The sequence below is a fragment of the Eucalyptus grandis genome, chromosome 4 (genome assembly GCF_016545825.1).
Source record: "Eucalyptus grandis isolate ANBG69807.140 chromosome 4, ASM1654582v1, whole genome shotgun sequence".
Lineage (NCBI taxonomy): Eukaryota > Viridiplantae > Streptophyta > Magnoliopsida > Myrtales > Myrtaceae > Eucalyptus > Eucalyptus grandis.
The window spans coordinates 35783582-35810703 of record NC_052615.1 but is presented as its reverse complement, the minus strand read 5'-3'; the positions used below and the strand labels follow the sequence as shown (position 1 = coordinate 35810703).

The window sequence follows — 27122 nt, the reverse complement described above, 5'->3', positions numbered from 1 at the left end:
CTAGTTTTTTTTTTTAATAAAATTTAATTTTTAATTTTTTTAATATGATTTAAATAAGATATTAAAAAGAAAATAGTAAAAATACCAATTAGGAGAGAGAAATTAATTTAAAATTGCTATATCATTGTTTTGATGAATGATTTGACAGTATTAATTTTAGGACTCGATTGCATATATTTGACAAGTTTTATGACTCCCGATGAACTTATTTCAAAAAGAATTGGTAGGGCTCGCTAGTGGGCACTTTTTGCCGTCACCCGTTGCACAAGGGGTAGGCGATAGTTGCCAACCTTGGGTGAGGGTGATCCCTAGGTGAGACAATGCTCGGGCGCATAAAATGTTTCATACTAAAAAAATAATTTTCAATCTAATTTAACAGAAATTAATGGATTGTAAATTTATCACAAATGTACTAATTTAAGGTTTTTTTGTGATAAATGTTACGGGTATGTTAGTTTGAGATTGTTGATAGTGAAAAAAAGTTTTTGATAAATTTATCATAACATTATCAATTTGAAGTTTTTAATTGTATTAACCATTTTAATACTATGAAAATCTTAAATTGGTACACCTTTGACAATTTACTAAAAATTAATTTTTTGATCACAAAAACCCTAAATTAGTTCACTTATGATAATTTTACCATAAATTAGTTTTTTGTTAAATTATATTATTAAATTGCTAAGTTAGATAATATTTAATAATTGATAAGTATATCGGTTTGGGATTTTATTCTTTATTTATCATGGATATATCAATTTATAATTTTTTTGCAATATTAATTACATTAAAAGGATATATTTATCACAAATGTAATTTTAGGTTTTTGATAATCAATAATTAATTCGAAATAAATTTATCATACGTACACTAGCTTGGTGGAGTATTTCCTGATAATAATCTTCTTACTTTTTTTTTTTTTTTTATCTTCATAGATTCAGCATGAATCTTGTGGGGATGAATCAGAGAGGAACACAAACGACCGCCCCACTGAATGGCAGGGCGGGCGCTCCACCAGCCGTCTTATTCCCAAAAGAAAATTTCAGTTCGCGCCCTCCACACGACCAATTTCAGGCCTTGCCTTGCCTCCCTCCCTCCAAACGGAGGAGCAGCGTACCTTTTTGGAGCCAAAAGCCCCAAAACCGCCTCAGCCACCCCGCCACGTCAGCGCTGTCCCAGGACTTTATCAATATTAAATCCTTTTCCCCCCCTACAATCTGGCGAAAACCATAACAATCTTAAAAGAAAAAAAAAAAAAAAAAAAGAGAACACACGCCTAGCGGTCCCTTCAGACAACGCCATCCTCCGCGGCTCCGCTAGAAAAAAACCTGTCTTTCCTCGCGCGATTGATTTCGGCGCACTCCTCAGCCCCCGATCGATTCTCTCTCTCAGCTTATTATAGGAAAGCAGCAACTCGACCGCTAGGGTTCCGATTTCGCGCAATTCGACCTCCGCTCCGGGCGGCGACGGCGGCGGCCGTCGATCTCCGGCTTCGGTTCCCGGCGTCGCGGAGCGTCGGGATTACTACGACCGGGAGAGTTTGGTTTTTTTTTTTCTTTCAGGGGTGCTGTCTTTAGGGTTTTTTCGTGTGTGCCGCGCGATGTTCGGAAGATGATCGTCGAGCGGCCGAAGAAAATCGAAATGCCGAATCTGAAGCGGTGCAAGTCGCAGGGCCCCGACGGCCGGGAGGCCAATTGGAAGAGGGCGAAGCAGGGGAACGGCTACGGTGGGCCGTCCGGTGATGGCGGCGGCTCGGGCTCTTGCTGCAGCACCGAGGAATTGCGCCCGCCGTCGATTGGAGCGGGACTTAGTTCGAAGGAGTCGAAGGAGGAGTCGTCGGACGGAAGGGCGGAGATGTTTCGGTTGAAGTACTCGCGCGGACGCACTCGCGCGCCCCGTTCGCGGTTCGACGAGTCGGTCGTCTCTCCGTCGAGAGGAGACGGGGATATCCAGAATCCGAAGCTGGCTCAGTCGGTGTTTACGAGTCAGGTCGATTTGGAGAAGAGCAGGATAATTCGTGAGATACTCGAGTACAACGAATTGGGGAGCGCCGAAGAGAATGGTGGCGACAATTCGTGTGGAAATCTGCGGGAAGTTAGAGTCTTGGAGGGTACAGAGCTTGCGGACGGGGGCAATAGTAGTAAGCACTTGAGTTCGCGTGGTTCGGTGGTGTGCAATGTGAATTCTTCGCCGTCCATCGATAGTGAGAAGTACGTGCCCCCTCGTACCTCAGTGGCGACGAGAAGACAGAGTTATAAGCCGGAGGATTTCAGCTTGGGCGATATCGTTTGGGTCAAATGCGGGAAGAAGTACCCGGCTTGGCCAGCTATAGTGATCGATCCATTATTGCACGCGCCCGATTCGGTTTTGAGATGCCGTGTCCCTGGGGCGGCATGCGTGATGTATTTTGGATACTCCAAGAATGGAAAACAGAGGGTACCCTTTTTCTCTTTCGTTGATAATTTATCATTGCTGCCGGAAAAAGAAAAGAAAAGAAAAGACGATCTTCATCCACACTGGGTTGTCTCTCTGATCCTTATAAAGCCAGTTGAACATTGTGCAGGACTATGGCTGGGCAAAACAAGGAATGATATACCCCTACACACAATACATGGATAAGTCAGTAAATTTTTGTCTACTGTAATTGGTTTGGTAAGATAGAAAAGTCATAAGGAAGATTATGTAGGTTTGTTTTTTTTACTTCTCCAGATTTAAGAGTCAGACACATCTTCATAAAAGCAAGCCAAGTGAATTCAAGATGGCAATAGAGGAGGCAGATTTAGCAGAAGCAGGTTATATGGAATCTTTTGGCTATGGGCGAATGCCTTGTGCAGAAGCAAATACCAGTCTCAGCCAAGAGGCCTCTGGCTTCACTTCAGATCAGGTACGTTGTCGGTGAACAGTTCGATTTGTTTACCACTTATGTTTTCCTGAGTTTTAGGCAAGTGAACTGATGAACTTCTATGATGGCGACTGTTTAGAGTGTGACTAAAATAGGTCTAGATCATTATTTACTTCATTTGAATCTTGTCTAGGGTGACTGAGTAAAAATGCTTCCTTGTTTTTCCACGCAAGTGTATGAAATTGAAAAGTCTTTATTACTGAGTTCTTTGATGTAACATGGCTAAACTAGAAACTTGCCTGCAAATCTTGGTCCTTTTGGAAAGTCTCTGCTTTAGAGGGTCATGTCTTCATTCCATATCTATATCTTTTTTGTATTTTTGGGGGGTAAAGGTCATTTCCATTCACCTTGTCAATGATTGTTATGATCCATCCTTTGATGATTGACATTTTGGCTGTTAGCAGCTTTGCACTTCAATTGGGATCCGGAAGTAATTATTGCTTTTAAATCTTGCATGGAAGCTTTTGTTTAAACCATTTATGCACTGATCGCAATTTTCCAATGAAAGTGGGGCTCCCTGTTTCTTTGATACAGGATATGTGTTCCAAGGATATGCAAACTTGTGACAGCTGTAGCCTAATTTCCCCTCGTAGAAGTATGAAAAAGATGGAAGGCCCAAGTGGTGAAGCTCAAATTTTGTGTAGACATTGTGCCAAGGTCCATAGTTGCATTCTTTTTTTTTTTTTAATAAAACTTTCATGACAAGTCTACGAGATGACTTGGGGTACTGACCAATGTCACGTGCATCATTTCTACAGTTACTGAAATCCAAACAATACTGCGGAATATGCAAGAAAATTTGGCATCATTCCGATGGTGGAGATTGGGTAAGATATCTGACTGTTGACATAGTTGACTTATTCTCATTGAAAATGATGAGTTGTTTGATGTTGTATCTTGCTGCGTGGAATTCTTTTCTAGGTATGTTGCGATGGTTGCAATGTATGGGTGCATGCTGAGTGTGCCAATATCTCCAGCCGACTTTTAAAGGTGAGCATGCATTTTTTGGTTTTGTTCCTAGATCTATTTATGCAAGCACATGGGAATTGTCTCTGACATAATTACACTTGAAGGAGCTACGGCACTCTGATTACTACTGCCCAGATTGCGAGGTCAAGACCACTTGCAAAAGGCCAAACTTACAGAAATTGGAGCCAAAAGAGAAGTATGCTCAGAGATATGTTACCTGTTTTGGTCAGTTATATAGTCTGCTTGCATGTGTGCTCGTGTGTACGTGCGCATATGCCTTTATGGTTGGGTTAGGACTTGAACAAGATTGCTTGAATTTGCTTGAAACAGGTTGGTGGAAAACAAGCAAGCTCCTTTGCCTGACAAGGTTTCTGTGGTGTGCAATGGCGTGGAAGGGTCATATATTCCAAAACTTCATCTGTAAGCCTTCAGTACTGCAGATTGAATTTCGTATGATGCTGCTTCATCTTTTCTGCCCTATCAACATTTTTCTTTTCGGCTTTTGAAGATTGGGCTTCTTTTTTTTAGTTACGACTAATTAGCTTAGCTTATCGGCTTTTACGGCATAGTTAGTCTGTTGTCTACTTTGGAAGTTAAGTGATCCGAATGGTGTGTGTTGAAGACCTTTTATTATTGAAAACCTGCATAACTTGGGAAAGTTTTTAATTTACACAGGGTTGTTGATAAGCCGTCTTGATTTCGTTTGTCTTTGTAGAATTGTGTGCAAGTGTGGCTCATGTGGTTCAAAGATGCAGACACCTAGTGAATGGGAACGGCACACAGGTTGCAGAGCCAAAAAGTGGAAGTACAGTGTCAAAATCAAGGATACGAGAGAACCATTGGAGAAATGGGTTGGTACACTTTTCTGTGACTTCACGGCATCACTTGTGCTCTTTCTTCATCTGTCAACTTATACTAGACTTGCTTAACTAGTCTGCTCGATTCTTCTGTTTATAAATAATCTTGTTTGAATCTTTCCAGCGTCAAATGTACTGATAAAGAAAACACCATGGAGTAGCTTTTCCTTATACAGCTCGTGGTGTGGTGTAGTGTCCATGATTTATACTTTGTGTGCAGATCTGGTCATTAACACATAACCTCCTACAGGGGGGCATGGGTTTGTTCATTATGAATTGTTTATGCTATTGTTATTACACAGCACATACCATGTTTCTGGAATCTATTGTCTTGGTCATCTTAAGAATGCTGTCTTTTAGCATATTAATTAGTTATCTTTCAGCACATGTCATTTGAGTTTCTGTGTCTCCTTGATTTAATCTTTTTCTCATGTGGAAGATTTCCACTTAGAGACTAAATATATTCTCAATACTCAGGCAGGAAGAAATCATGTTTAGGTCAATGAGGTAGACATACCCAATTTCATTCGAGGGTCTGAAACTGTCTTTTGCAGCCTTTTCATGTGATATAATATCTCTTGGCAATGATTGTATGTAGTGTATATGTGGTGCTTATACTATGTGTGGCCAACGTGCAGTTTCATGCTAATCTTATGTAACTTCAGCTTGCAGAGTATGCCGCACTTGGTTCTGATCCTTTGAAGCTAGATAAGCAGCAGTTGATGGATTTCTTGAAAGGTAGTTCTTGCATTCACCGTCAAAATATACGCTGAAAGTTTTCATGGTATATATGGTACAATTGCATCTTCATTGAAGTGATGCTGCATCCCGAACAGGAAGATGTTTGGGGATTTGGTAGTTTTACTGGAGCAGTTGTAGCTTTTGACTTATGGTTTTAAGTTTGATTTTTTTTTAAATGTAGTGCTAGAAAGTTGTTTACATTTGAAGAGACAGATATTTCAAAAGCTAGAGGCTGAAGTTTGTGACCAGAATTCCCCCTGCTGTGAAAAAAAAAGAATCTTAGTGTTTGGAATGATTGAAGTGCTTTATTATATATTTATCTTTTTGGCAGAGAGTTATGTGCCTGTTTCTGCTAAATGGACGACAGAAAGGTGTGCCGTATGTAGATGGGTTGAAGATTGGGACTATAACAAAATGATAATCTGCAACAGGTCTTACATCTTTTCAGATAGCATTTGTCCACCTTTTTTTTTGGTATTTGAATCAAAGGTCACCAGATAGTTGGTCTTCTTCTGTAAATGAACTCGATTCACTCTTGATTGCAGGTGTCAGATAGCTGTGCATCAAGAATGTTATGGGATAAACAATGTCCAAGACTTCACTTCATGGGTTTGCAGGGCATGTGAAACGCCTGATGTGAGGAGGCAGTGTTGTCTTTGTCCAGTAGAAGGTCAGATTCAACATCTTAATCTCCTATTGTCCTCATATGTTGTTTCTTATACTTTTAAATAATTTGACGTTCATGGTGACAATATTAGATATATCGCTTTTGATTTTTTAGAAATATTACTATTGGGTTTTTGAGGAAGCCGTATCATATGAAATTCATTATCACAGTTGTCTGAATTTTGCTCTAAATCTATGTCTTGGTGTTGTGTGAGTTAGTATTTTCTTGCTTGAAATGATTCTGACTGGCTTAAATGCTGGTCTCCAGGGGGTGCTTTGAAGCCAACGGATATCGAGCCGCTCTGGGTTCATGTCACATGTGCGTGGTTTCGCCCTGAAGTTAGTTTTCTAAATCATGAGAAAATGGAACCGGCCACTGGAATACTTAGAATTCCTCCAACTTCTTTTTTGAAGGTAATCCATACTTATTTAGATTTACAGTATTGAAGATTGCTGTTTCTTTGATGTGGTGGATTGTACTTATTGTGGGAATGATAAAAGCGTTTAGCAATAGAGGAGAACCTGATTTCATAATAGCTTTATAGCAGCTTACTTTTTAGTTGAGTATTTGAGTTTCATGTGTTGATTTTGTTTGTTGTCTACTGCTTAGTTTATTTGCCATTAACTTCTAGATGCTCAGTGCTTCTTTTCAAATGCTTTTCTTTGCTTGTGGTGCAGAGTTGTGTAATATGTAAGCAGACTCATGGTTCCTGCACTCAATGCAGCAGATGTCCTACTTATTTTCACGTTATGTGTGCTGCAAGAGCAGGACACAGCATGGAAGTAAGTCCTTATATAGATATTTATTATTTTCATGACTTCTATCAGAACTAACATCGGTAGAATTTCTTGAGCTGGATTTTTTAATCTATTCTGATGCTCACTCTTGCTTTCTTTCTATTTTCTTTGCTGTTGGATTGCAAGGAAGGATATGTTAGATAGATACTCATGTAAGTTTACACTGATTCTATATCTTTGTTTTCAGTTACACTGCCTGGAGAAGAGTGGGAGTCAAATAACAAAGAAGTTGATATATTGCGCCGATCATAGGTTAGATTGGTTCCCCTTGTCTACATGTTTTAATTCTCTGTTTCAATCTCATGTCCAGAGCCGTTTTGTTAAGTCTATTGCCTAGAAGATTTAACAACTATGATCCATTGACTAAAAACTATAGGTGCATGCTGCCTTGTCCTGGAAAAATATGGTTTTACTCAGATGATTATGCAAAAGGTTCGAAAGCCAAGAGGTTGATTATAACTATGTCATGGTCATTAACATAGTACATTGATGTATTGAATAGTTAATCAATGTTTATGCAATGTCATTTTGATTAACAATTTATGAGATAGAGTTGCTTCTCCCATCTTTGCAGTTCCTTCTCGGGTTATAGGACACTTCCTGTTGCAATTTGAAGTTAAGAATATGTAGTCACCATTAAAGTGTCAACAGACAAATTTAGGAGGTTGTCAGTATATGTTCTATTTTTGCAGAGCTAATTCTAATTGAAAAGAGTAAATTGCATTTGTTTGAACCTTTTTGCTATGGCCTGTTCAGTTACATAATCTGCTGCTATGGCCTATTAGATGAAATGTGATGGCTGGGTGAACTCTGCTGATTAATCTGAACACTGATGGTCTAATTTGGTTTCTCATATTTGAACATTCTTACTTCCTGCTTCATGTCTTAATAGTACTTAGTTGATATTAAGGTGGCTAAAGTGTACTCAACCGTGCATCATTTAAAAATGGTTGAGCTCCTTGACCATCTAGAAATTTCATTCATGTGTGGTTGTCAGTCAAGAAGACACATTCTTTGCTCCTTTCTGGTTCATTGTGTACATTTTGAACATTAAGGTTACATGCTTTGGCTTCTGCCCAGGGTCCCAAACCCAGATTCGGTTGTGGTTGTTCATACCCCCTTAGGGGTGTTCTCTGCTAGAAACTTGGTACAAGACCAGCAGGGGAACTTCCAAGGTTCAAGGCTGATATCATCTAGGAAAGAACTTCCCGAGTCCTTAACCGTCAAGAATGATGAAATTGAACCACTCTCGTCTGCAAGATGTCGGGTCTTTACAAGATCTAACAAAATGGTATTGTATCCACGCAGCTCTAAATTTTACTGTCATGATCATCATTTCAGTTGTCTGCCAGTAATTACATGGTCTATTTGAGTTGTGATGTTTGCTCATTCTCTTCTCAGAGAAATGAAGAACCAGTGTCTCATCGTCCAACGGGGCCAAGGCATCATTCTCTTCAAGAAGTGATTAACATGCGAAATTTGGAAGTAATTTTTCTACTATAACAACCCCTTCTAGTTGGAGACCTTTTTTCTCTACTTTACAGATTGATGGTCATAGTAGTGTTTTACAGATTTCTTCTTTTCTTTTGCAGAAACAAAATGATTCTACAATTTTTACTTCATTAAAGGAACGGCTTCACCTCTTACAAGTACGTTTGCTCCTTCAATTTTTATCATTGCGTTTTGCTTGATGTGTCTTTCGTAATGGCTAATGTTAAATTACTGTTTCAGAGGACAGAAAAGCATCGAATATGTTTTGGTAAATCTGGTATACATGGATGGGGACTCTTTGCTCGAAGAAATATTCAGGAAGGAGAAATGGTACTTTCTTGTGAAAAGGACCTCATTATTTGCATGTTATGCTTTAGTTGGACGGAAATGCCGTATTTGTCATTATGCTTTTCATTTATTCTTGGAAATGGAGGACATGATAAAAGAGACAAGTACAGCAATTTATATTCTCAATGTTTTTCGTTTTTTCATTATCATAAAGAGTGGAGTTTCTGTGGAGGCCTTAGAAGATTGGGTACATCTTATTTATGTTTTGCTATTCCCTAAGACCTGTCTCCTCTGCTATGGTGTGCTCTTTTCAGCTCTATCTGAGAAATCATATGAAAGTACCAGTGCCATATGCCTATTTAAAAGTGACATGAGATTGACACTAGACTTGTTTGTTTATAGGTTGCTGAATACCGTGGTGAGCAGGTGAGACGCAATGTGGCAGATCTTAGAGAGGCAACTTACCGCAGAGAGGGAAAAGACTGTTATGTAAGACTCTAAAATTCCTTATTGGGTGCACTGCAGTTTGCCATTTCATTTTAGTTTTAAGAAAATTCAAGTTTGACTTACAACTGAGCTCCAGCCTACTTGATGGAAGATTATAATATATTTGAGAAGTGTTCACTTGGATAGTTCTGGTGTCAATAATAAATGTATGACATGGTGTTTTCTGTTACACAAGTAAAGTATTGCCCATCATGTTTATGCTCTTCTAAAGCGAAATGTGTCCAAGATCTCCATCACTATTTTCACATTTTAATTGATCCATTTACTCGTTGCTTGCTGAGGATGCATAGTGCCTGTCGGTTTAGGAAGTGTGTTTCTTCATGATTTTCCCTCCCAAAGCTTTGTCTCTTTGGCTCATCAGGTTCATTGATTAGCATTGAAATCATGATCTGCATCATCTGTCAGTTCGTCTTCTAAACATGATAAGACATTGTGCAGCTCTTCAAGATCAGTGAAGAACTTGTAATCGATGCCACAAATAAAGGGAATATAGCTCGGCTAATTAATCATTCGGTAAGTTCCAATAGAAGCATTTCTTAAAGGAATGATGGGCCTCTTCTGCTTCAAGTATTCTAACTCATGAATTCCTAGTGTGACGAGGCTTTCGGTTGCTTATTTAAACACTGAAATCCTTGATATGCTGCAGTGTATGCCCAACTGTTATGCCAGAATTTTGAGTATGGGTGATGACGAGAGTCGAATTGTTCTTATCGCAAAGACTAATGTATCTGCAGGCGATGAGCTAACGTAAGATTTCTTCCTTGTGTGTTTGTGATGTGATTGCCTGTGCGCGCATTTTCTGTTGGGAAGTTGAAAAAGCCGAAGCATAGCAGAGTCGTCATGTGGGTTGTGACATTGACGCATTCATGTTGCTTTGCAGGTACGATTACTTATTTGATCCGGACGAACGCGAGGAACTGAAAGTCCCTTGCTTATGTAAAGCCCCCAATTGTAGGAAATTCATGAATTAGGCTTAGCCATTGTACATCTGAGAATAGAGCGAGCATATAATTCTTTTAATTGTTTCGCCCCAGGAAATTTTTTTGTAAATCTTTCAATAGATAATAATACTAATTGGATGACCACCAACAAAATTTTTTGCTTGGTGGGGGGCGTTTTCCTTTTCATGTTTCTTGTTTTTTCAAGGTTTTGATGTATATCAGGGCCCGTTTTACTGAAGTAGCGTTGTAGCCGTGCGATGACTTTGTCATCGCTGCTAATTGAATTTACAATACTCTGAAGCTCCACCATTGTTGGACATTACGTGTATTTTGCTGAATAATTTGTTTAAAGATATTTGTTTTCTTGACTGTAGTGCTTGTTTTGTTTAGAAAAATTAATTAGCGGAAAATATCAATAACAATCTATGCATGGGTATTTTATGTGGGTGATGGAAAATTTTCCTTTAATTTATTTTAAGTAATACAAACGATTATTTTTGAAAATGTTTTTCAAATTATTTATTTATTGTAAAACAAATGCATCATTAATCACAAAGTACTATTGTACACTTTTAATATTGTATTATTGGGTTGCATACTTGATTTATTCATGAGAAAAACAAGGATGAGCTCAACACATTCATTTATAGAACAAATATCAAGAAAAAAATTAAATTAGTATATTTATGATAAATTTAGCTCAAGTCAATTGTTTTACTTAAAAAAAAAAATCTTTAAATTGGTACATACTTGAGCAATTTACTCTTCGTTGGTTTTCTTTAAATTTTATTATCGAATTAGAGTCAAATAACATATGGTAATGAATGGATGTATTTGTGATTTTTGTAATATTAATCAAATTTAACGAAAATTAATATAAATTTATTATAAATGTATCGATATGAGGTTTTTGGTGATAAAAAATTAATTTAAAATAAATTTGTCATAAATATACTAATTTAAGACTTTTCGTGATACGAGTATTTTATATGTTAAGCAGAAAAGAAAAAGAAAAAAAAAAAGAGCTGTGGCAAAATTACCCGGTTGCGAAGCGAAATGGATACGACCCCGTATAAACGCTCTCGCCCTGGAAAAAAGTTTAAAAAAATGACACAATAAATAAATACAAATAGAGTTCATATTCGAAGTCTGAGCGTTGTTTAGCTTCTAAGCACAAATCAAAAATCCGTTTTCGAAATAGAGAGAGACAGAAAGAGAGAGGGAGGGAGAGAGAGAGAGAGAGAGAGAGAAAGAGCGCGCGAGCAAGCGATGGGAAAGCGACCAAGAAGGCAGAGAGCGGTCTGCGCTCGCATCTCTCCTCGCTCCAGCTACCTCGCTCCTCACTCCTCCTTCTGCTGGTAATCTCTCTCTCTCTTCAAGCTTCCTCCGTTCGCTCGCTCGCTCGGCGATCGATCGAGCTCTCTTCTCGCCGCCTCTAGCTTGCCGTGCTGTTTCCGCGCCGCCCGAAGCCGATCGGCTCGGAGCTCGAGCCGAACGCCACCGGGTTCCGATCGGCGCGTGCGAGTTCCGGTCACGTCGGCATACGCTTGCGGGATTCGGTTGTTCTGTTTTTTTGTCTGTTTCCGTGCCGTTCGAAAGCCGATCTGCTCGAAGCTCGAGCAGAACGCGACCGGATTCCGATCGGCGCGTGTCAGTTCCGGACGCATCGTCGGTATATGCGCGCGGGATTCGGATGCTCTGTTTTTCGTTTCCATCTCGCCGGCGGACCGGTTCGAGTTCGAATCCTAGTTAGAATCTAGCCGCGAACTTGCGGCTTAGTTCAGCGATCCTCTGTAGCTTGGTTGCGAGCTCGCTGGCTCTGTTTGAAGTAGATAGGATTAGCGCGGAGCGGCCGCTTGAGATGGAGATGACTGTATACAATCTGCTCTATACTACGAGTAGCTATGAACACAGTGAAGAAGGCTGTCAGTTCTTCACTGTTCATTGTTGATGACGTATTGTATGGAAAAGCTATCGGTTCTTCACTGTTCATTGTTGATGAAGGATTGTGTGGATATTCTCTTCACGGTGCACGTTGACACAGAGTGACGCCGTCGTTGCACGACAGAGGCCAGCAGTTCAGAGCGTTTACCTTTTCATTTCGTCTGTGTTCTCCGTAATAATTATTAAGCAAGAATTCTCAAGATTCACATTCTGTTTTGGGCATGTAATAAGCTATGAGGAAGACGTGTGGACGGCGATAGCCAGGTTCCTGAGCGGAAGATCGCTGGTGATGCTCGCATTGACCAGCAAATGGTTCTACCGTCTTATGATGGATGATAGCATATGGAAGTTTGCTTGTTTGCGCGATCTTCAAGTCCCTGAGCCGAAGAAAGTTTCGTGCAAGTGGATCTCGCTCTATGCTTCGGCTTTTGGTAGAAAACAGAACCTTCTTTGCCAACTTGTCTTTGTTGCAGAGTGCAGCTGGTATATTCACCTCATTTCTTTTTTCCCTTTGATCAGATGGGAGCCACTCTTACATGTTTCGTCAGCAGGAGAAGCATATTGGTGAGTATTTCTTTGGCTGCATAGGAAGCTTTTACACCTTTTAGACTTGGAAATGGTAGTATACGGATAGCAATAAGACTTACCTTCTGTGCTTTATCATATAACAAGTTCTGATTTTGATTTTACAACAATGGTGTCTTGACTTTTTTCTTTCACTTGACAACTCAAGATTGGATGCGAATTGGTGCATTCTCTCTTGATTCATCACAGGCACTCCTGACCGAGAGGTTGAGTGCTGTGGAGATACCAGAAGCAGGGAACATGAAGAAGATATTGAAGTCCGGCGCCTATTGCTTGCTAAAGAACATCAAAACTGGAATCTGGATAGCCGGTAGCTAGTTGCAGAGTGCTCCTTCATTCTTTTCCACATTAAGTGTTTGGCATGGACAACAGAAGCACTCCATGGCTTCTCTAACTTGTGTCCTCGCATTTGTCTGCACACAGATTTGCAGCTAGTTCGCTGTCCTATCTGTGACCTAAGCAAATGTGAAGGTAACCAATTGTGTTCTTATATTAGCTAACGTGATATAGATCTCCTCTCTTTGGGAAAGCATACCGTCCCTGTCTTTGTTAACAGGGGCTGACTACTAAAGTACAAATTAATATTTGAATTCAAAAGAAATTGAGGATATGCGATCTATTTCTCTAGTGATTGCTTGCATAGGCTAAACAGTAATGATGTTAGATATCTTCATGAATTTTGGTTTTCATAACTCTCAAGAATTAACTGGCATCATCAGTCTGTTGCAAATTGTATGACGTGGTTTCTTGCTTTAAACTGATCGTGAGTTTCTCGGAGGGAATCATGTAGGCATTCAAGAAACAGAGAGATCACTTCCTTTCCGTAGTCTTATGTGGGCACTGCGAAAATGGTCTGCGTATTGTTTGATTTAGCCAACATAGGACTCAAAATTATTCGCTGTGGCAGGAACCATGCAAACCTTGGATGCAAGGCACATTGAACTTTTCCTCAGCGAGGGATACCAGGACGGAACTTGGGAATATCAAGTTGCAGGAGCTCGCGATATCAAAGGGAATACAGAAGCAGCTTCTGGAGCCATATTTGACCTCAAACACCTCAAAGATTCCTCAACCTCAGGTGATCTTAGCCTTTCATTCTGGCTTGTTAATCATCATTACTTTCCTGCTCAAATTACCCAAGTATGCAACCACCCACAGAAAAGTTCCTATTTTAATACTAAAGCTTTCTGCCAGCAGCAATAGAAGAAACATACAGAATCCATAGGCTCATGCTTAACTAAACTATCGTCCTCAGTGACAGGACCGTCAGATAGTAGCAATCTGGATAGATTAATTGCTTGCTGTATTGAGATTACAGAAAATTTTTCGTAACTTTGTGGCAGCAATTTTTGATGTCAAGTCATGGGTAGGGAAGCCTCAAGATTTGCAACCAAAGGCCAAGGTCACGGTCCATGCAGTTGCAGTAAATACCAATTTACAGAAAAATGAGGGTATTGCTCTTTTAAATCAGCTAAAAGTTGACCTTTGCGCATATACTGAAGAGCCTCATTGCTTCTGAATCAGTCATGAAACGACAGTAATTATCTGATCGCATAAATCGACAGAGCTAGTTTTCTCTATATGGTGTTGACTTTTGTTTTTTCATTGACAGTTTTTAAACCGTATCGACGCAGGTTTGCATCTTAAATATCATGTCATGAGAGCTGGAGCCGACGGAGAAATTGTTTCGATCAGGATTTGTCAGCAGCTTCTGTGATTCATTTCATATCAATTTTTTTAATAAAAAATCTAAAAACTCTAAATCATAAACAAAATGCATATGTAATCTTACGATATCAAAAGAACAAACAATGCCTAACCAACTGATGATCAGGTGAGCTATCCTATCACACGAAACAAAGAACAAGGACATTCACAGATTTCTTATGTTCTCTTTGGGGCACCATTTGCTGCTCATTCTTAGGGACTCGTGGAGCCATACAGACAATGCATGCATCAGACGATGATTATAATGTTGCATGCGTTGTACAAGAGGTATATCTGGAAGAGTAAACCTATATCAGCCCCGTGCAGATTGTAGTCTTACATACAAAAGGACCGTTTTTATGCTTGTATTTGTTGACACTTGTCCCACTTTAAATGGGTTTGGTTTGCTTCGACCAAAAAAAATAAAGGGGTTTGGTTTGCTGGAAAAGTTCAAATTATTTTTTCTTAATTTTCTCTTTCCTTTCATATGAGTATCCACATTTTATTTCCTTTTACATTATGAAAACTCGATTTTGATGCTATCTTATTTTAATACTGTGTACTAAAGTAGAGCTGTTTAAAAGATTTCTTTTGCAATATAATTCACTTTTTAAGGCAATATCAGACGTTTTATTTGCAGGACAAAATGAAGTTTTGCTAAGTGATTTATTCTTTCTTCTCCTTGTCAATTTACTTGTGCATGTACGATTTGAGAAAGAACCTGTTGATTTCATTACGGGATTTTACCTATTCTGGTTTTTTTCAAGAAAAATTCTCATCATCATTAACACCCCCCGTTCCATTGGTTGGCAATCTGTAATCTTATAATCTTACTCATTGCATATTTTTGTCAATATTACATTTCAATTTTGAAGCTGGTCTCTTTACTAGTATACATCTATTCATGACGTAAGAACTGTTATGCGATGCCGCCACTTACCGTGACAATGCTTATTGCCCACCTCAGCAAGATTTAAAAAACAAAGCCCGTTCCAAGTTTGAAAACCACAATCAGCAGACAAGCCGCAAAAGATACGTTTTATTGCAATTCTGAAAGACACAGCTGGGATGCACTGCTTCAGTACGCTCTGGGCAATCTTATCTTAGTAGCCAGAAAATAGACATCACCAAATTGGGTTTCATCCTCGTTCTAAGTCAGATTACAAAAACTTGTCTCCTCCATAAGCACACAAACAAAGACTATACATGCAATGTTTAAAGTAGATGGTGATGAAATCTTTTGAAGGTCCAAAGCATCGGATGGCATGCAATTGTTCCCATCTAATGCCGACAAAGTTCTGGCTCTATAAGTTCCAGCTCTATCACAGCTTGATGACTAGGTTCATGCTTGAGGTGGCATCATATACATCATTTCTTTGCAAGATGCTTCTTTGGGATCTTGTCCAGTGGGGTAGTCTTGAGTAGGAAAAGCCTAGAAGCACGCTCCTGCAAAGTACCTCCGCATTTCAATCCACGAGATTGAAGTTCAAGCTTTAACCTTTCCATGCCCACACCCTGCAGGAACAGAGCAAAAAGTCGTAGTTAGGCACGGATGGTATTATCATAAGCATCAATACAATTTACCCATTCGCAGCAGGACATACGACTACTTAAGATAATGCCCTTCTGGTGGCTAAAAAACTCGCTTTTTCACACATGTCAATAATTGAAAAAAAAAATAGTCTCCTTTGATAATAACTGAATTCACAATCTGCTTGCTACAAGTCATCTGAGTGAAATTTCAGAGTACAATACCTCCATTTCAGCAGCTGAATTGAATTTATCAAAATCAAGTGCATTGTCCTCTGAAACACTAGCTTCAACAATTTCAGGTTCGACAATTTCAGCTGCTTCAGTAACTGCTACTTTGTCCTCTGAAAACCCACCAGCCTGTGGAGATACTTGTCCAGCTTCAGTTGTTACCTCATCTCCTGAATCTGGAGCACTTGGTGACTGACTAACCACTACTTCGCAATTCTCAGGTTCAACTTTATGTTGACTCTCATTCACGGGCTCAACCGCTTCAGTCTCAGAAACTATAGCACACTCCAATGACAAAACAGCATGACCCTCAGAAGAAACTGGGTTAACCAAAGCAACTTTTTCATCAGGCACAACTCCACCAGAGCACCCGTCGGATTCTGAACACACTTGCATGCTGCTCTCTTTTTCTTCCTCAGAACCACTTCCATTACAACTGGAAGTATATGCTTCTCCATCTTGTCTCCCACCAGTCACAGAGTCGGAGCTTCCATCCTCTTCCCTAATCAAATTCAAATGCATTGCACCATTTGAGATGGTAGACTTCTCATCTTCTTCATCCTCACTGGTATCATCACCCGAATCATCACTGTCACTATCTCCCACTTTTCTCTTCCCCATCCTAACAACATCAGAAAAAATGATTGGCAAGAATTGAATAAATTATTTTAAATTACATAATCTACTACAGATCTTAGTTTTCAAAGAGATAATGTACACAAGTGCTTATATATGAAAATGCACAGTATGGGCCCAGGTTGGCAAGAAACCACCTTCGCGGATCCACAAGTACCGACGATCTAGTTAAATTCTCTGCAATTTCTTTATTACATATGATATACCCTCTTCTCCCCAACCTCATGTTTACAATCAATAAATTCAGCAAAAAAAAAGTTGCAGGGAACCCAAAATAGGACACAGGTTGCATCAAGGGAGATTATCTAAAACATACTAAAGATTATCATTCCACTTAAGAAAATAAGTGAACAAAGAAAAGACAACTACAATTTGCTAGCTTTTTGCTCTTCCTTGTGCTCTTCACATGATCAAAAAGAAGGTAGAGCAAACTGGAAACTGGTGCCTCTACAGAATCTAGCCTGCATAGTTCGACTTATTTATTTGCAAAAACCCATGCGTGATCACGATATAGAGTACATTTGTAACTACATAATTCAAGTTCAATTCATTATTTCCAAGCATAAAATAATTTGGATAATTGTAGAACAGAACTAACGTATCAAGGCCTCAGTAATCAAAAGAAACTAAAGCTCAGAGCAAATGGACACAATTAAAGCACCAGCAAAAGAAAATAGTACAAATAAGCATGCATAAGAGGCTGTGAAAATTCCGCAATATTTTTCCACATGGATAGATATTGTTCTGCTAAATTCTCTAATTCCCTCCACCAGCAAGCCGAGCAATCATACGATAAACGAGCTCAATATGCTTCTACATAGATAACCAATTTAAGCACTAGAAATCATCATAACCACAAAAAAAGATCAGTTTGAACCTCCAGTACTTACCAAATCTTCAACTTTTTCGCATCTGAGCCCGAACCGACCCCAGCTTTCCGCTTCGACCCCGTCCCACGCGACCCGATCACGTCCCTAACGCACTCCTCAACCTGCGCCACGCATTTCGCCGATTGCTGCCTGTACTTCTCGACATACTTCTCGGCCTGCCCCTCCCCGACCCCCTTCTTCCCCTTCTTGGCGGCCTTCTTAATAAACTCCTCCGCCACCCTCTCCAGCTTCCTCTCCTCCTCCTCCGCCCTCCACTCCTCGAGCTTCTTCTCGGCGTTGACGTGGCGGAGCCGCCGGCCGCTCATGTCGCGGCACGCGTCGAAGTTGTTGGTCTTCTTCTGGCCCGCCTTGGTGGCGGCCCCGCGGAGGAGGGACCCGAACCCGCCCTTGCCGCCGCGGAGGCGGAGGGAGAGGTGGAGGGTGGGCCCGGGGGAGGAGACGACGGAGCGGTCCTCGAGCTGGCGGCCGGCGACGATGAGGCGCTGGGAGGGGACGGGGATCCGGGCGACCTCGAAGATGCGGCGCTTGACGGCGAGGGCGTCGACGCGCGGGGCGGCGAAGTTGAGGACGGAGGTCTTGCCGTCGATCAGCTTGACGAAGAACTGGAAGGGCCGCGCGGATTCTGCGGTGGTTTCCATGGCTTGATTTCGATCTCGCTCTGCGTGCGTCTGCGTTGGAGAGAGAGAACGAAGAAGAAGGAGAGGGAAATCGGGAATTGTGCCCTAATTTATGGACGGGACTCGGGCCAAGACTCGGGGCCCCGAGAGCGGGTCGGATTCGGATGAGGGTAGGATCCGGCCCATCACGGCCCGTGAGTAAACTCCGTTTCGCTGGTGGGCTGGGACCGCGCGGTTTTACACAATCGTGTTCTTTTGAGAAAAAGATGATAGAAATAATTGTTGAACTCTGGCTTGATATGTAAGATAATCCGTAAAGTTTTAATTTATTCAGTATGGTTCATAAAATTTAATTTAATGCGTAATGTTGTTCCTAAAATTTTAATTTATTGAACATAGTTTTTGAATATTTATGTACATGTTCAGACTAGTTCATGGATTATATGAAACTTTTTAGGGTAGTTCCTTAACTTATATTAATAGAAAAATAACTTTGAACGTTTTCATAGAGTACAGGGATTAGCTTGAACATTTATTTAAATTTCTAGGATCATATTAAATAAATTAAAAGTTCATGAACCATCACATTATATATTAGATCAAATTTCACAAAACCATTTGCACTGTTATCCAATCCATTAAATATTGTACAAGTCAAATTTAATCAATTAGAAAAAAAAAAAAGAATCATAGGTCACTTTTAATCTAATGATAGTTTGTGTAACTATATTGTTACAAATACCAGTTTCTTATCTTTAAATAAATCCTTGTATAAAAAAGGATCTAATTGCCCATTACTTGTAAACTTATTTTAGACATTGTTTATTTTGCGGAAAACATGTTTTAAGAAAGCATTTTTAGGTGTTTGGTTCATTTTAGAAAAATGAGTCGATAAAAAATATTTTTATAGTCAATGAAAAACCTATACTTAAATTCAAGAAAATGAATTTCTCTTTAAAAAATCAAAAAATCATTTTCAAAAATATAATTAGGTATTAGAGCTCAGGCCATAAACTCTATCGAAACTCTAACATTAATTCTCGGCGTCCAAGATCAGATATGTAGTGCTTAGGCCAGGGTTTATCGAAGCTAGGTTGGTCCTAGTGCTCATGCTTGGATCCCTAGCACCCTTGCTTGAGTATATTGAGACATATTCTTGTCCCTAGTGCCTATGATCGGATCCATCAAGGTTGGTCCTAAAACCTCGGCACCTAGGTCCACAAAGGCCTAGCGTGGGGTTTCTATACCTGAGCTTGGATCCCCATCACTTGGGCTCGGGTCCATAATGGCCATGCTCAGAGCCATAAAGGTCATGCTTAGGTCCACTGAGGCTTGGCCTCGAACCTAGGTACTCATGCTCCACTCCCTTGCAATTGGGTTGAGGCTCATAGCAATTGGATTTGAGACTTTAGTGCTCGTATCTGATTTTCTATCTACTCGTGTGTAAATTACTGACATCCGAATAATGCATGTCTATTTAAGAAAATCAAATTATATATTTCTATACCAAGTGAAAAAAAGAATTTCTAATCAATTTTTATTAGATTTTGCAAAAAGTGCTCAAATTAAGAAAGTTCACAAGTTTTAGGAGGACGAATTTTTCCATGACATGTTTGATTAATACCCGAAAAACGACCCTTGTCTTGCACAATACGATATGATCGATTACTGTCCTTGTTATATTAGTGCATAATCCTTTTCAATTAATGATTGAAGTGAGACAAATGCTTATGCTTCTCTACACTCATCCCGTTAATTATTATTTTTTTATTAAATCCCAAGCGTCTGACGCAAAAGCAGGAGGTCTCATGCAATCTTATCCAATTTCAACGTTGCTCTCGAGATATTCATAAAATTTTAATGATTTAATAGACTAAATGCATTTGAATATAATTAAACTTTTTAATAATGCACTCCACCCATTAAAAAATCAGTCCGAGAGGGGGGGGCCCAAGATATCGCGTGCTCGCCAAAAACGACTTGCGTCCAACGGCACCGGTGCGGTACCCTCCTTCTCTACCCGCAACCCGACCCGGTCGGCAGACTCTCCCGTCGCGATCGATACCGTCCGCGCGAGGCGATCATCTCGTCGTCGCCGCCGCCGCCGCTCCGTCGAAGCACGCGGTTCGGTGGCTCGCGAGCTCTGAACTAGAGAGAGAGAGAGAGAGAGAAGCTCGTATCCGCGGCGGCCGGGCGTCTGTCTGGGGGGGGAAGGATGAAGAACGCCGGCGAGGACAAGGGCCGGAGCTTCCCGGTGGATCCGAACCTGCCCCGCTGGCAGTGCCAGAACTGCCACCACCCGCTCGCCATCGTCGGCCTCGATCCCTACGCCGACAAGTACCTCAACGACCCCTCCTCGCGCTCCGGTTCGGTTCCTCCGTCATCTCGTTGCTCCCGCGTTTCGATTTTTCCTTTCTTGCGGTGTTGATTTCTGCTCGAGCCAGCTCAATTTCAGCTCGTGACTTTATGAAGTCGCTCTTTTCCGTTAGGGCAATCGGGGGCAGGAGATTGGGAAAAGAATCTTTTTTGTTAATAGATGATGTTGGAGTAATTAAGATGACTAGATTGAGCGATTGAATAGCTTTCGCCTCTAATTGATTGCCGTGATGTGATCACGGAGGAGCTTTTATATGATGTGCTGCATTTCACGCCTCTGTAGACTGTTAAAACCAATTTCTTTGCTGAGAGTTGTAGTTCGGCCTCGATCAAATGTCGGTTTTTCTGTATCTTTGCTCGGATAAAAAATGACAGCTTGCTGCTTTGAGGATTTAGTAATGATGGGGCATCGTTTGTTTATCATTTCGACGGGGCAATTTGATGGGAGAAATCACTCTTGTGTGCTGAATCCCATGTCCACTTGTGTTCACAGGTATGCATGGGTCTTCAATGCATGTGGCGAACAGCGTGTTGGGTTCAACTCGCATGGACAATTCTTTCGTTGTATTGCCAAAACAGAGAGCTCAGGCGCAAGGGATTCCTCCACGTGGTCACGGTGCTAGCCTCCAGTCTGATGCGAGCCCATCTGGGAAGGCGATGGATGAATCTTTTGTTGTAGTCTATAAGAATGAGTCTGCTTCGGATGGAGGAACTGGGCAGTTACCCTTATCCGAAGGGGGCCATGCAGCTGTTCCTCTGCAGCCAAACAATTCTGGGTTTAGCACGACTATAACAGTCCTTAAACGTGCATTTGAGATCGCTACAACACAGTCTCAGGTATCTCAAATGTGTTTCCTCTGAGGATAGGGAATTTGCTTCATTTGCTGTTTGCAGTGGAATTATATAATTTTCTCGTCGCCTTGATTGCCATTCTCAGGTTGAACAACCTCTGTGCATTGAATGCATGAGGATATTGTCTGATAAACTTGATAAGGAGGTTGAAGATGTAAACAGAGATATCGAAGCTTATGAAGCCTGTTTGCAGAGATTGGAGGGCGAGGCACGTAATATTCTTAGCGAGGCTGATTTCCTTAAGGAGAAGCTAAAGGTGTGATTAGGCTACCGAGTCAACCTCTGTGTTTGCTTTTGAAATTTTTTTGTTGGTTTGTTCTTTCATTCTTTGGCGTTTTTGAATTTCTTCCTTTTTTGGGTTGTCTGGGAGTTTTTTTTTTTTTTTTTTTTTTGGGGGGCAGTTGGAATTACACTGTTTTAGCACAGTCCTAAGACGTAACACTGGAACAAGACTTAGCTGTGCTTCAGTGGAAGTGATGATGAAAAAGAGCTGGCATCTGTGCGTATATATTTCTATTTGAGTCATAAGATCTAGAATTGCTCTGTCCCTAAAAACAATTTCTTCTGCATTATGTTCAGATTGACTATATAGCTGACAAATGCCTTTAATTTTAATGATTTTCTGTAAATGAAGCGTTTCAGCTGTGATGTAATCCATATGGAGCAGTACGTCATCATTAAACATGCTGAAGTGAAAAAATTCACGATGTTAGATTGTTAAAATCTTTCGTCACTTGCTGGAGGGATATTCAAAGCTTACACCTTGGCATTTAATCTTTTGATGGATAATTTGGCAGCTTAGAGTATTAATCTCATTTTATAATACTTTTAAGGGTAATATTTGCAGTTTAAACTATTTATTTTTCTCCTGTTATTTGACATGTATATTTGACCTTTGGTTCTTGTGTTTCCTCACTTTTTGCCTTTCCATCCAAGAACTTGGTTCATCATTGATGTATATATGCGTGTATACTGTTAATTGAATTTCCTGCTATTGAGATCAAACTGACGCCCCATACCTTTCCTTTTAAGATTGAAGAAGAAGAGCGGAAACTTGAAGTTGCAATCCAAGAAATTGATAAACAGTATAAGGGAGTTAGTGGTGAATTGAAGGAACTAGAAACAAAATCTAGCCGCTTTCAAGAATTGGAGGAGAGGTATCTTTCCTGTCTCCACTGGTGAAAAGATTGCCAGTCCTCATATTCGCTTTTGGATCTTGCTTGCTCATAGACTTGGGAATCAAGACTTGTTAGTTAATTATCATTCTTGAACTTCTGTGCATCAGGTATTGGCACGAGTTTAACAATTTTCAGTTTCAGCTGATTTCACATCAGGTCTGTCCATACTCTATAGTTCGTGAATTGCACCCTTTTCATACTATTCATGGAAATTATGGTATTCTCAGTTGGTTTGACCAATTTGAAAGAGCATAAGTTTATCATGCATTGATGAGAAGATAAATGAAAGTCAAAATCCTGTCGACTTTCTCCAGATTAAAATTGCTGGGCACGCTCTAAATGGGCTCCCAAAGTCTATCTGCAAAGAAGTTACTTGAGATTGTCTTTCAAAACAACACAATTGATTGTTTAACCTTACATTGTCCCAAATATTGTTATGCTCTTGCTACTGTTTTGTTATCCAAAATCTGAATCATTTTGTAGCATCATAACATATGAAATCTGCAGTTTAGAAGTTTTGTTTCTGAGTACGATTGTGACTCTTTTTGGAATAATAGAAGATCAGGCGACTGAAAGTGTTAGGTGAAAGCTCAAATTATTCAGTCTTTGCCTCTGTTACATCAAAGTTTGTATTTTACTGGATTCTCAGTTTCCATTCTCAATAAGTTGTGACTGAAGCATTTTTTTTTTTAGTAATAATAAAATTACATTCTTCCTGGGTGAGTTGCTAACTCCATTTCCACTGATGAACAATTGCGATATGTTTTGTGTTACTTAGCGGTGTTTGCCGTACAAACATGTAGCATGTGCACTGTGAAAAGCATGTATAGGCAATGCAACAATGATGTATCTCCTCTTTGTGCTAGAACTTCACAGCTGATTTTCTAACTCGAAAATTTTGAAATTAAAAAAAAAAAAAAAAAATGACTGCAGGAAGAGAGAGATGCAATCTTGGCAAAGATTGATGTTTCACAGGCACATCTAGAGCTGTTGAAGCGAACCAATGTCCTCAGTGATGCCTTTCCCATCTGGCATGATGGAGAGTTTGGGACGATAAACAATTTTCGACTAGGAAGACTTCCCAAAATTCCAGTGAGAAAATACTCCGATCAAGCTCTGACTGTGCTGTATTGTTTGGCTTGTTGATTTGTAGCTCTTCCTGTTTCTTCGTTATGCATAATGAGATCAAACCATGTAGTGGAACGTAAATAATCTTTGCTTTTAGGACAACTCTTTAGGAGTTAAAAACATTTGGTGAAACTTCCATCCTCTTCCAGGAAATGTCTTTGCTGCTGCAGGTGCTTTTCTTAATGCAACCTTCATGAGAGTTTATTTATGGTAAAGCTTAATGAGAGTATGTGGAGAAAATAGAATTGTGCTACGCAATTATGGACACATAGTGAACAAAAGCTGTGCAGTGAGTTGCATTCAGTACATTTGACAACCTTTTGTCTGATTCTCTGATCTAAGGTCTGAAAGATTTTTGTGAAAGGCTATTGATGAGGTATGGGCGTCAGTTTCACCTCACCTGACATTTAATACACCATGATTCTAGAAGTTCAGGCTTCCAGCTACATTGTGGATATGTGGTTTTTTTTAATTACTAGTTCCAAGGACTTTGTGTTAAAATTAGTCTGCTTGGATTAGTGCACATTTTTCAGTGCAGTTGCAAGTGATTCTCAGGCCTTGTCTAAGATGTCTCTATATTTTAAGCCTATGTTCTACCTGCCATTTCACCCTGCTAAAGGGTTTGACTTTGTCCTTTCACTTTGTATTGAATTGCTCAGGTTGAGTGGGATGAGATAAATGCTGCCTGGGGCCAAGCTTGCCTCCTCTTACATACAATGTGTCAATATTTTCGGCCCAAGTTTCCGTATCCTTTACTGAATTTCATCTAAAGTTTGATCTTCTTGCTTGAATTGGCCACAGCATACCATGTGCTTGAGTTTGTTAATTGCCATTGTTTTTAAATGCATTTGAGAAAAAAACCAGTTATGCAGTAGTAATGGGCTTTGATGGTGTTAGTGTGCCAATCCCCTTAACGTGTCTCTTGTTCCAGATTCTTACATTTGTGGATATATTTTGATGGTGGCATGTTGGAAATTCTCACTTCTTAGCTAGCTTCTTTGTTGATTTTCAAGGTGGCATGTTGGGAATTCTCACTTCTTAGCTGGCTTCTTTGGTGGTTTATATACTTCAGTATCTTTATGATATGATTAGGAGCCAATGCACGTATATGAACATTCTTTGCGGCAGATATGCCTCTGTCTTAGTGTAACTTATCAAAAAAATCAGTCATCTCTTAGGTTCTGATCCAACCATAAGTTGACTAGCTTTTGGGCCATTTTGAAACAAAACAGATTGAATTTCATTCTTCCATGGTCTGTGGTTTTGAGAATTTTGCTTATCCTAGCCTCTCATTATCTTTGGCAGAAAGTTTGGGGAATTTTCATAATCAAAGACAAAAGGATAGATAAATGGAAACTCTACTCTTGCACTCGCCATTTCACTCGAATAGATAAATGCAACCTCCACTCTTGCACTCATCATTTTGCCTGGGTGAAATTTTTCAAGGTGTTGTTTTGTCTCTCCCTTGAGTGGTTGTTTAGATACCGTATAAAGATACTTCCCATGGGAAGCTACCCCCGGATTATGGACCTCAGCAACAATTCTTATGAGCTGTAAGTACAGATAAGTGTCCATAATTGAACCAAATCTTCTTGTATTATGTAGCCCATGTGTGCATCTTAAAGCTGAGACTTGCCTTCCTAAGGTAGGTGCTGTAGGTTCAAAGAAACATCTTGCCATGAGTCTAGCATGTAACTAATGTTTTTTTCCTCGAGACAACCTCACTACTGATTAACTTGTCACTTTTGTCACCTCTTGGTGCATATCAAGAATAATTTTAGGAAATTTAATTATAATGTGATTGTTAGACATCTGGTTGTGGTTGTAGTTCTCTGTGTAGGTTTCTCATTTTTGGTTTAACATAAATTTTAATTCGTAGGTTTGGTCCTGTGAACTTGTTCTGGAGCACTCGTTATGACAAGGCTATGACATTGTTCTTGACATGCCTCAAAGACTTTGCTGAGTTCGCAAAATCAAAGGATCAGGAGAACAACATACCATCTGAGAAATGTTTCAAATTGCCATACAAGTAAGTGTTTCTTCCTCTGAGTAGATATAACTTTGAATTATGGAATGCACCATCTCCTTATTTCAGTATGTACGTAATTGTCTAGATCGAGTTTTCTGTTATGATGTTAATCTGTAGATTTGATATATCCTGACTGAACTGCTAGTAAATGTCCTTATGGTCGTAAGAAGGAAATTTATATTGTTTCCTTGTTTTGTTTATAGAAGGAGTATTATTTAACTCTGAACATGTGGATCACCTGACATAATTCACCGCATGGCTCATTTGCTCTTTTCAAAAAATATGATTCGCTAATGCATGTTTCGTTGAAGTAAACGAGCAACTTGTGTAACTTCCGGAAATGGCTTACAAGAGTAGCGGTAACCAATTACCACTGTGATATCGAGAAATCTTATTCACACCTTAGTTTGTAGTCAATTTGTGAACATTGGCACCTACCAGTACTTTCATTGTGAGCACACGGGTGCTCCAGAATGTTGAGTGAATGCTGTATTTCGTACTGATGAGAATAACTGAACATGAGATGTCCTTGCAGGATTGAGAATGACAAAGTCGAGAACTACTCTATTACGCAAAGTTTCAATAAGCAGGAGAATTGGACGAAAGCTCTAAAGTACACCCTGTGCAATCTCAAATGGGCTCTCTATTGGTTTATTGGGAATACCAACTTTCAATCGCTTTCCGGAACAGTATCTCAGCATGCTGATGTTCCAGCTGCAGGCACCTTCTACGCAAAGCGAGGAACTGATGCCAAGTTTGGATCCCAAAATTTGTAAAAAGTGACGGCAAGTCACGCATTTGACATGTACATATTAGAAGTAGAATTGAAGTACGCAAACTTTTCAGGTCGTAGATTTATGTTGACTTTTGGGCCATCGAAAAAGATTGTATGTGCTGGTAAAGAGGAGCAGGATCATATATGGGGGAAAGCCTGTATCACTGGAATTGTTGGGGTTGTGACAATACGTTGCCGCTGTCTCAAGTCTGAGGCAAGGATTAATGGCATAAACCAAACTGGCAATTCCTCAAATTGGTAATTTGGTACTACTTACGAAATATTTGACATCTTTCCGTTGCCTGATCACCCTGTGCGTCGCTCACCCGCATCAGCTTAGGGTCGTTGTGATTTACATTTTACTCTTCCCATCGAAGATGGGATGCCTTCTGGCTGGTCTCTGATCCTGGTAGCGTATGCACCCACATCACAGGGCCGTCCAAATTACCGACATCCAAGGACGAGGCAACGTCAAGATAGGGCA

The 27122-nt window shown here is 40.0% G+C and overlaps 4 protein-coding genes across 4 annotated transcripts; 3 read left to right on the top strand and 1 right to left on the bottom strand.

Annotated features, from left to right (window-relative positions):
- Positions 1-1256: 1256 nt before the first annotated feature.
- LOC104443221 (histone-lysine N-methyltransferase ATX3) lies at positions 1257-10533 on the top strand. Its single transcript, XM_039311330.1, has 23 exons — positions 1257-2436; positions 2564-2619; positions 2710-2884; positions 3437-3559; positions 3661-3729; positions 3824-3892; positions 3976-4067; positions 4202-4291; positions 4587-4722; positions 5394-5466; positions 5801-5900; positions 6015-6139; positions 6404-6549; positions 6814-6918; positions 7121-7185; positions 8014-8224; positions 8335-8418; positions 8526-8582; positions 8665-8754; positions 9115-9201; positions 9658-9732; positions 9866-9966; positions 10100-10533. The coding sequence occupies exons 1-23, from the start codon at positions 1612-1614 to the stop codon at positions 10188-10190; spliced, it is 3045 nt and encodes a 1014-aa protein (XP_039167264.1). The 5' UTR covers positions 1257-1611; the 3' UTR covers positions 10191-10533.
- Positions 10534-11354: 821 nt separating this feature from the next.
- Positions 11355-15270, top strand: LOC104442177 (probable F-box protein At3g61730). The gene is made up of 8 exons (XM_010055521.3): positions 11355-11518; positions 12336-12535; positions 12624-12668; positions 12838-12999; positions 13113-13160; positions 13597-13767; positions 14033-14140; positions 14324-15270. The coding sequence occupies exons 1-8, from the start codon at positions 11430-11432 to the stop codon at positions 14404-14406; spliced, it is 906 nt and encodes a 301-aa protein (XP_010053823.2). The 5' UTR covers positions 11355-11429; the 3' UTR covers positions 14407-15270.
- A 137-nt stretch (positions 15271-15407) lies between these two features.
- Positions 15408-18379, bottom strand: LOC104442176 (replication stress response regulator SDE2). Its single transcript, XM_010055520.3, has 3 exons — positions 17684-18379; positions 16152-16779; positions 15408-15911 (listed from the first exon to the last, which is right to left on the bottom strand). Exons 1-3 carry the CDS (start codon positions 18319-18321, stop codon positions 15765-15767), a joined length of 1413 nt encoding a protein of 470 aa, XP_010053822.2. The 5' UTR covers positions 18322-18379; the 3' UTR covers positions 15408-15764.
- Positions 18380-20258: 1879 nt separating this feature from the next.
- On the top strand, positions 20259-26893 carry LOC104442175 (beclin-1-like protein). The gene is made up of 10 exons (XM_010055519.3): positions 20259-20666; positions 21170-21513; positions 21614-21784; positions 22561-22685; positions 22814-22862; positions 23640-23798; positions 24494-24579; positions 25316-25387; positions 25714-25863; positions 26399-26893. Exons 1-10 carry the CDS (start codon positions 20516-20518, stop codon positions 26637-26639), a joined length of 1548 nt encoding a protein of 515 aa, XP_010053821.2. The 5' UTR covers positions 20259-20515; the 3' UTR covers positions 26640-26893.
- The last annotated feature ends 229 nt before the right edge of the window (positions 26894-27122 follow it).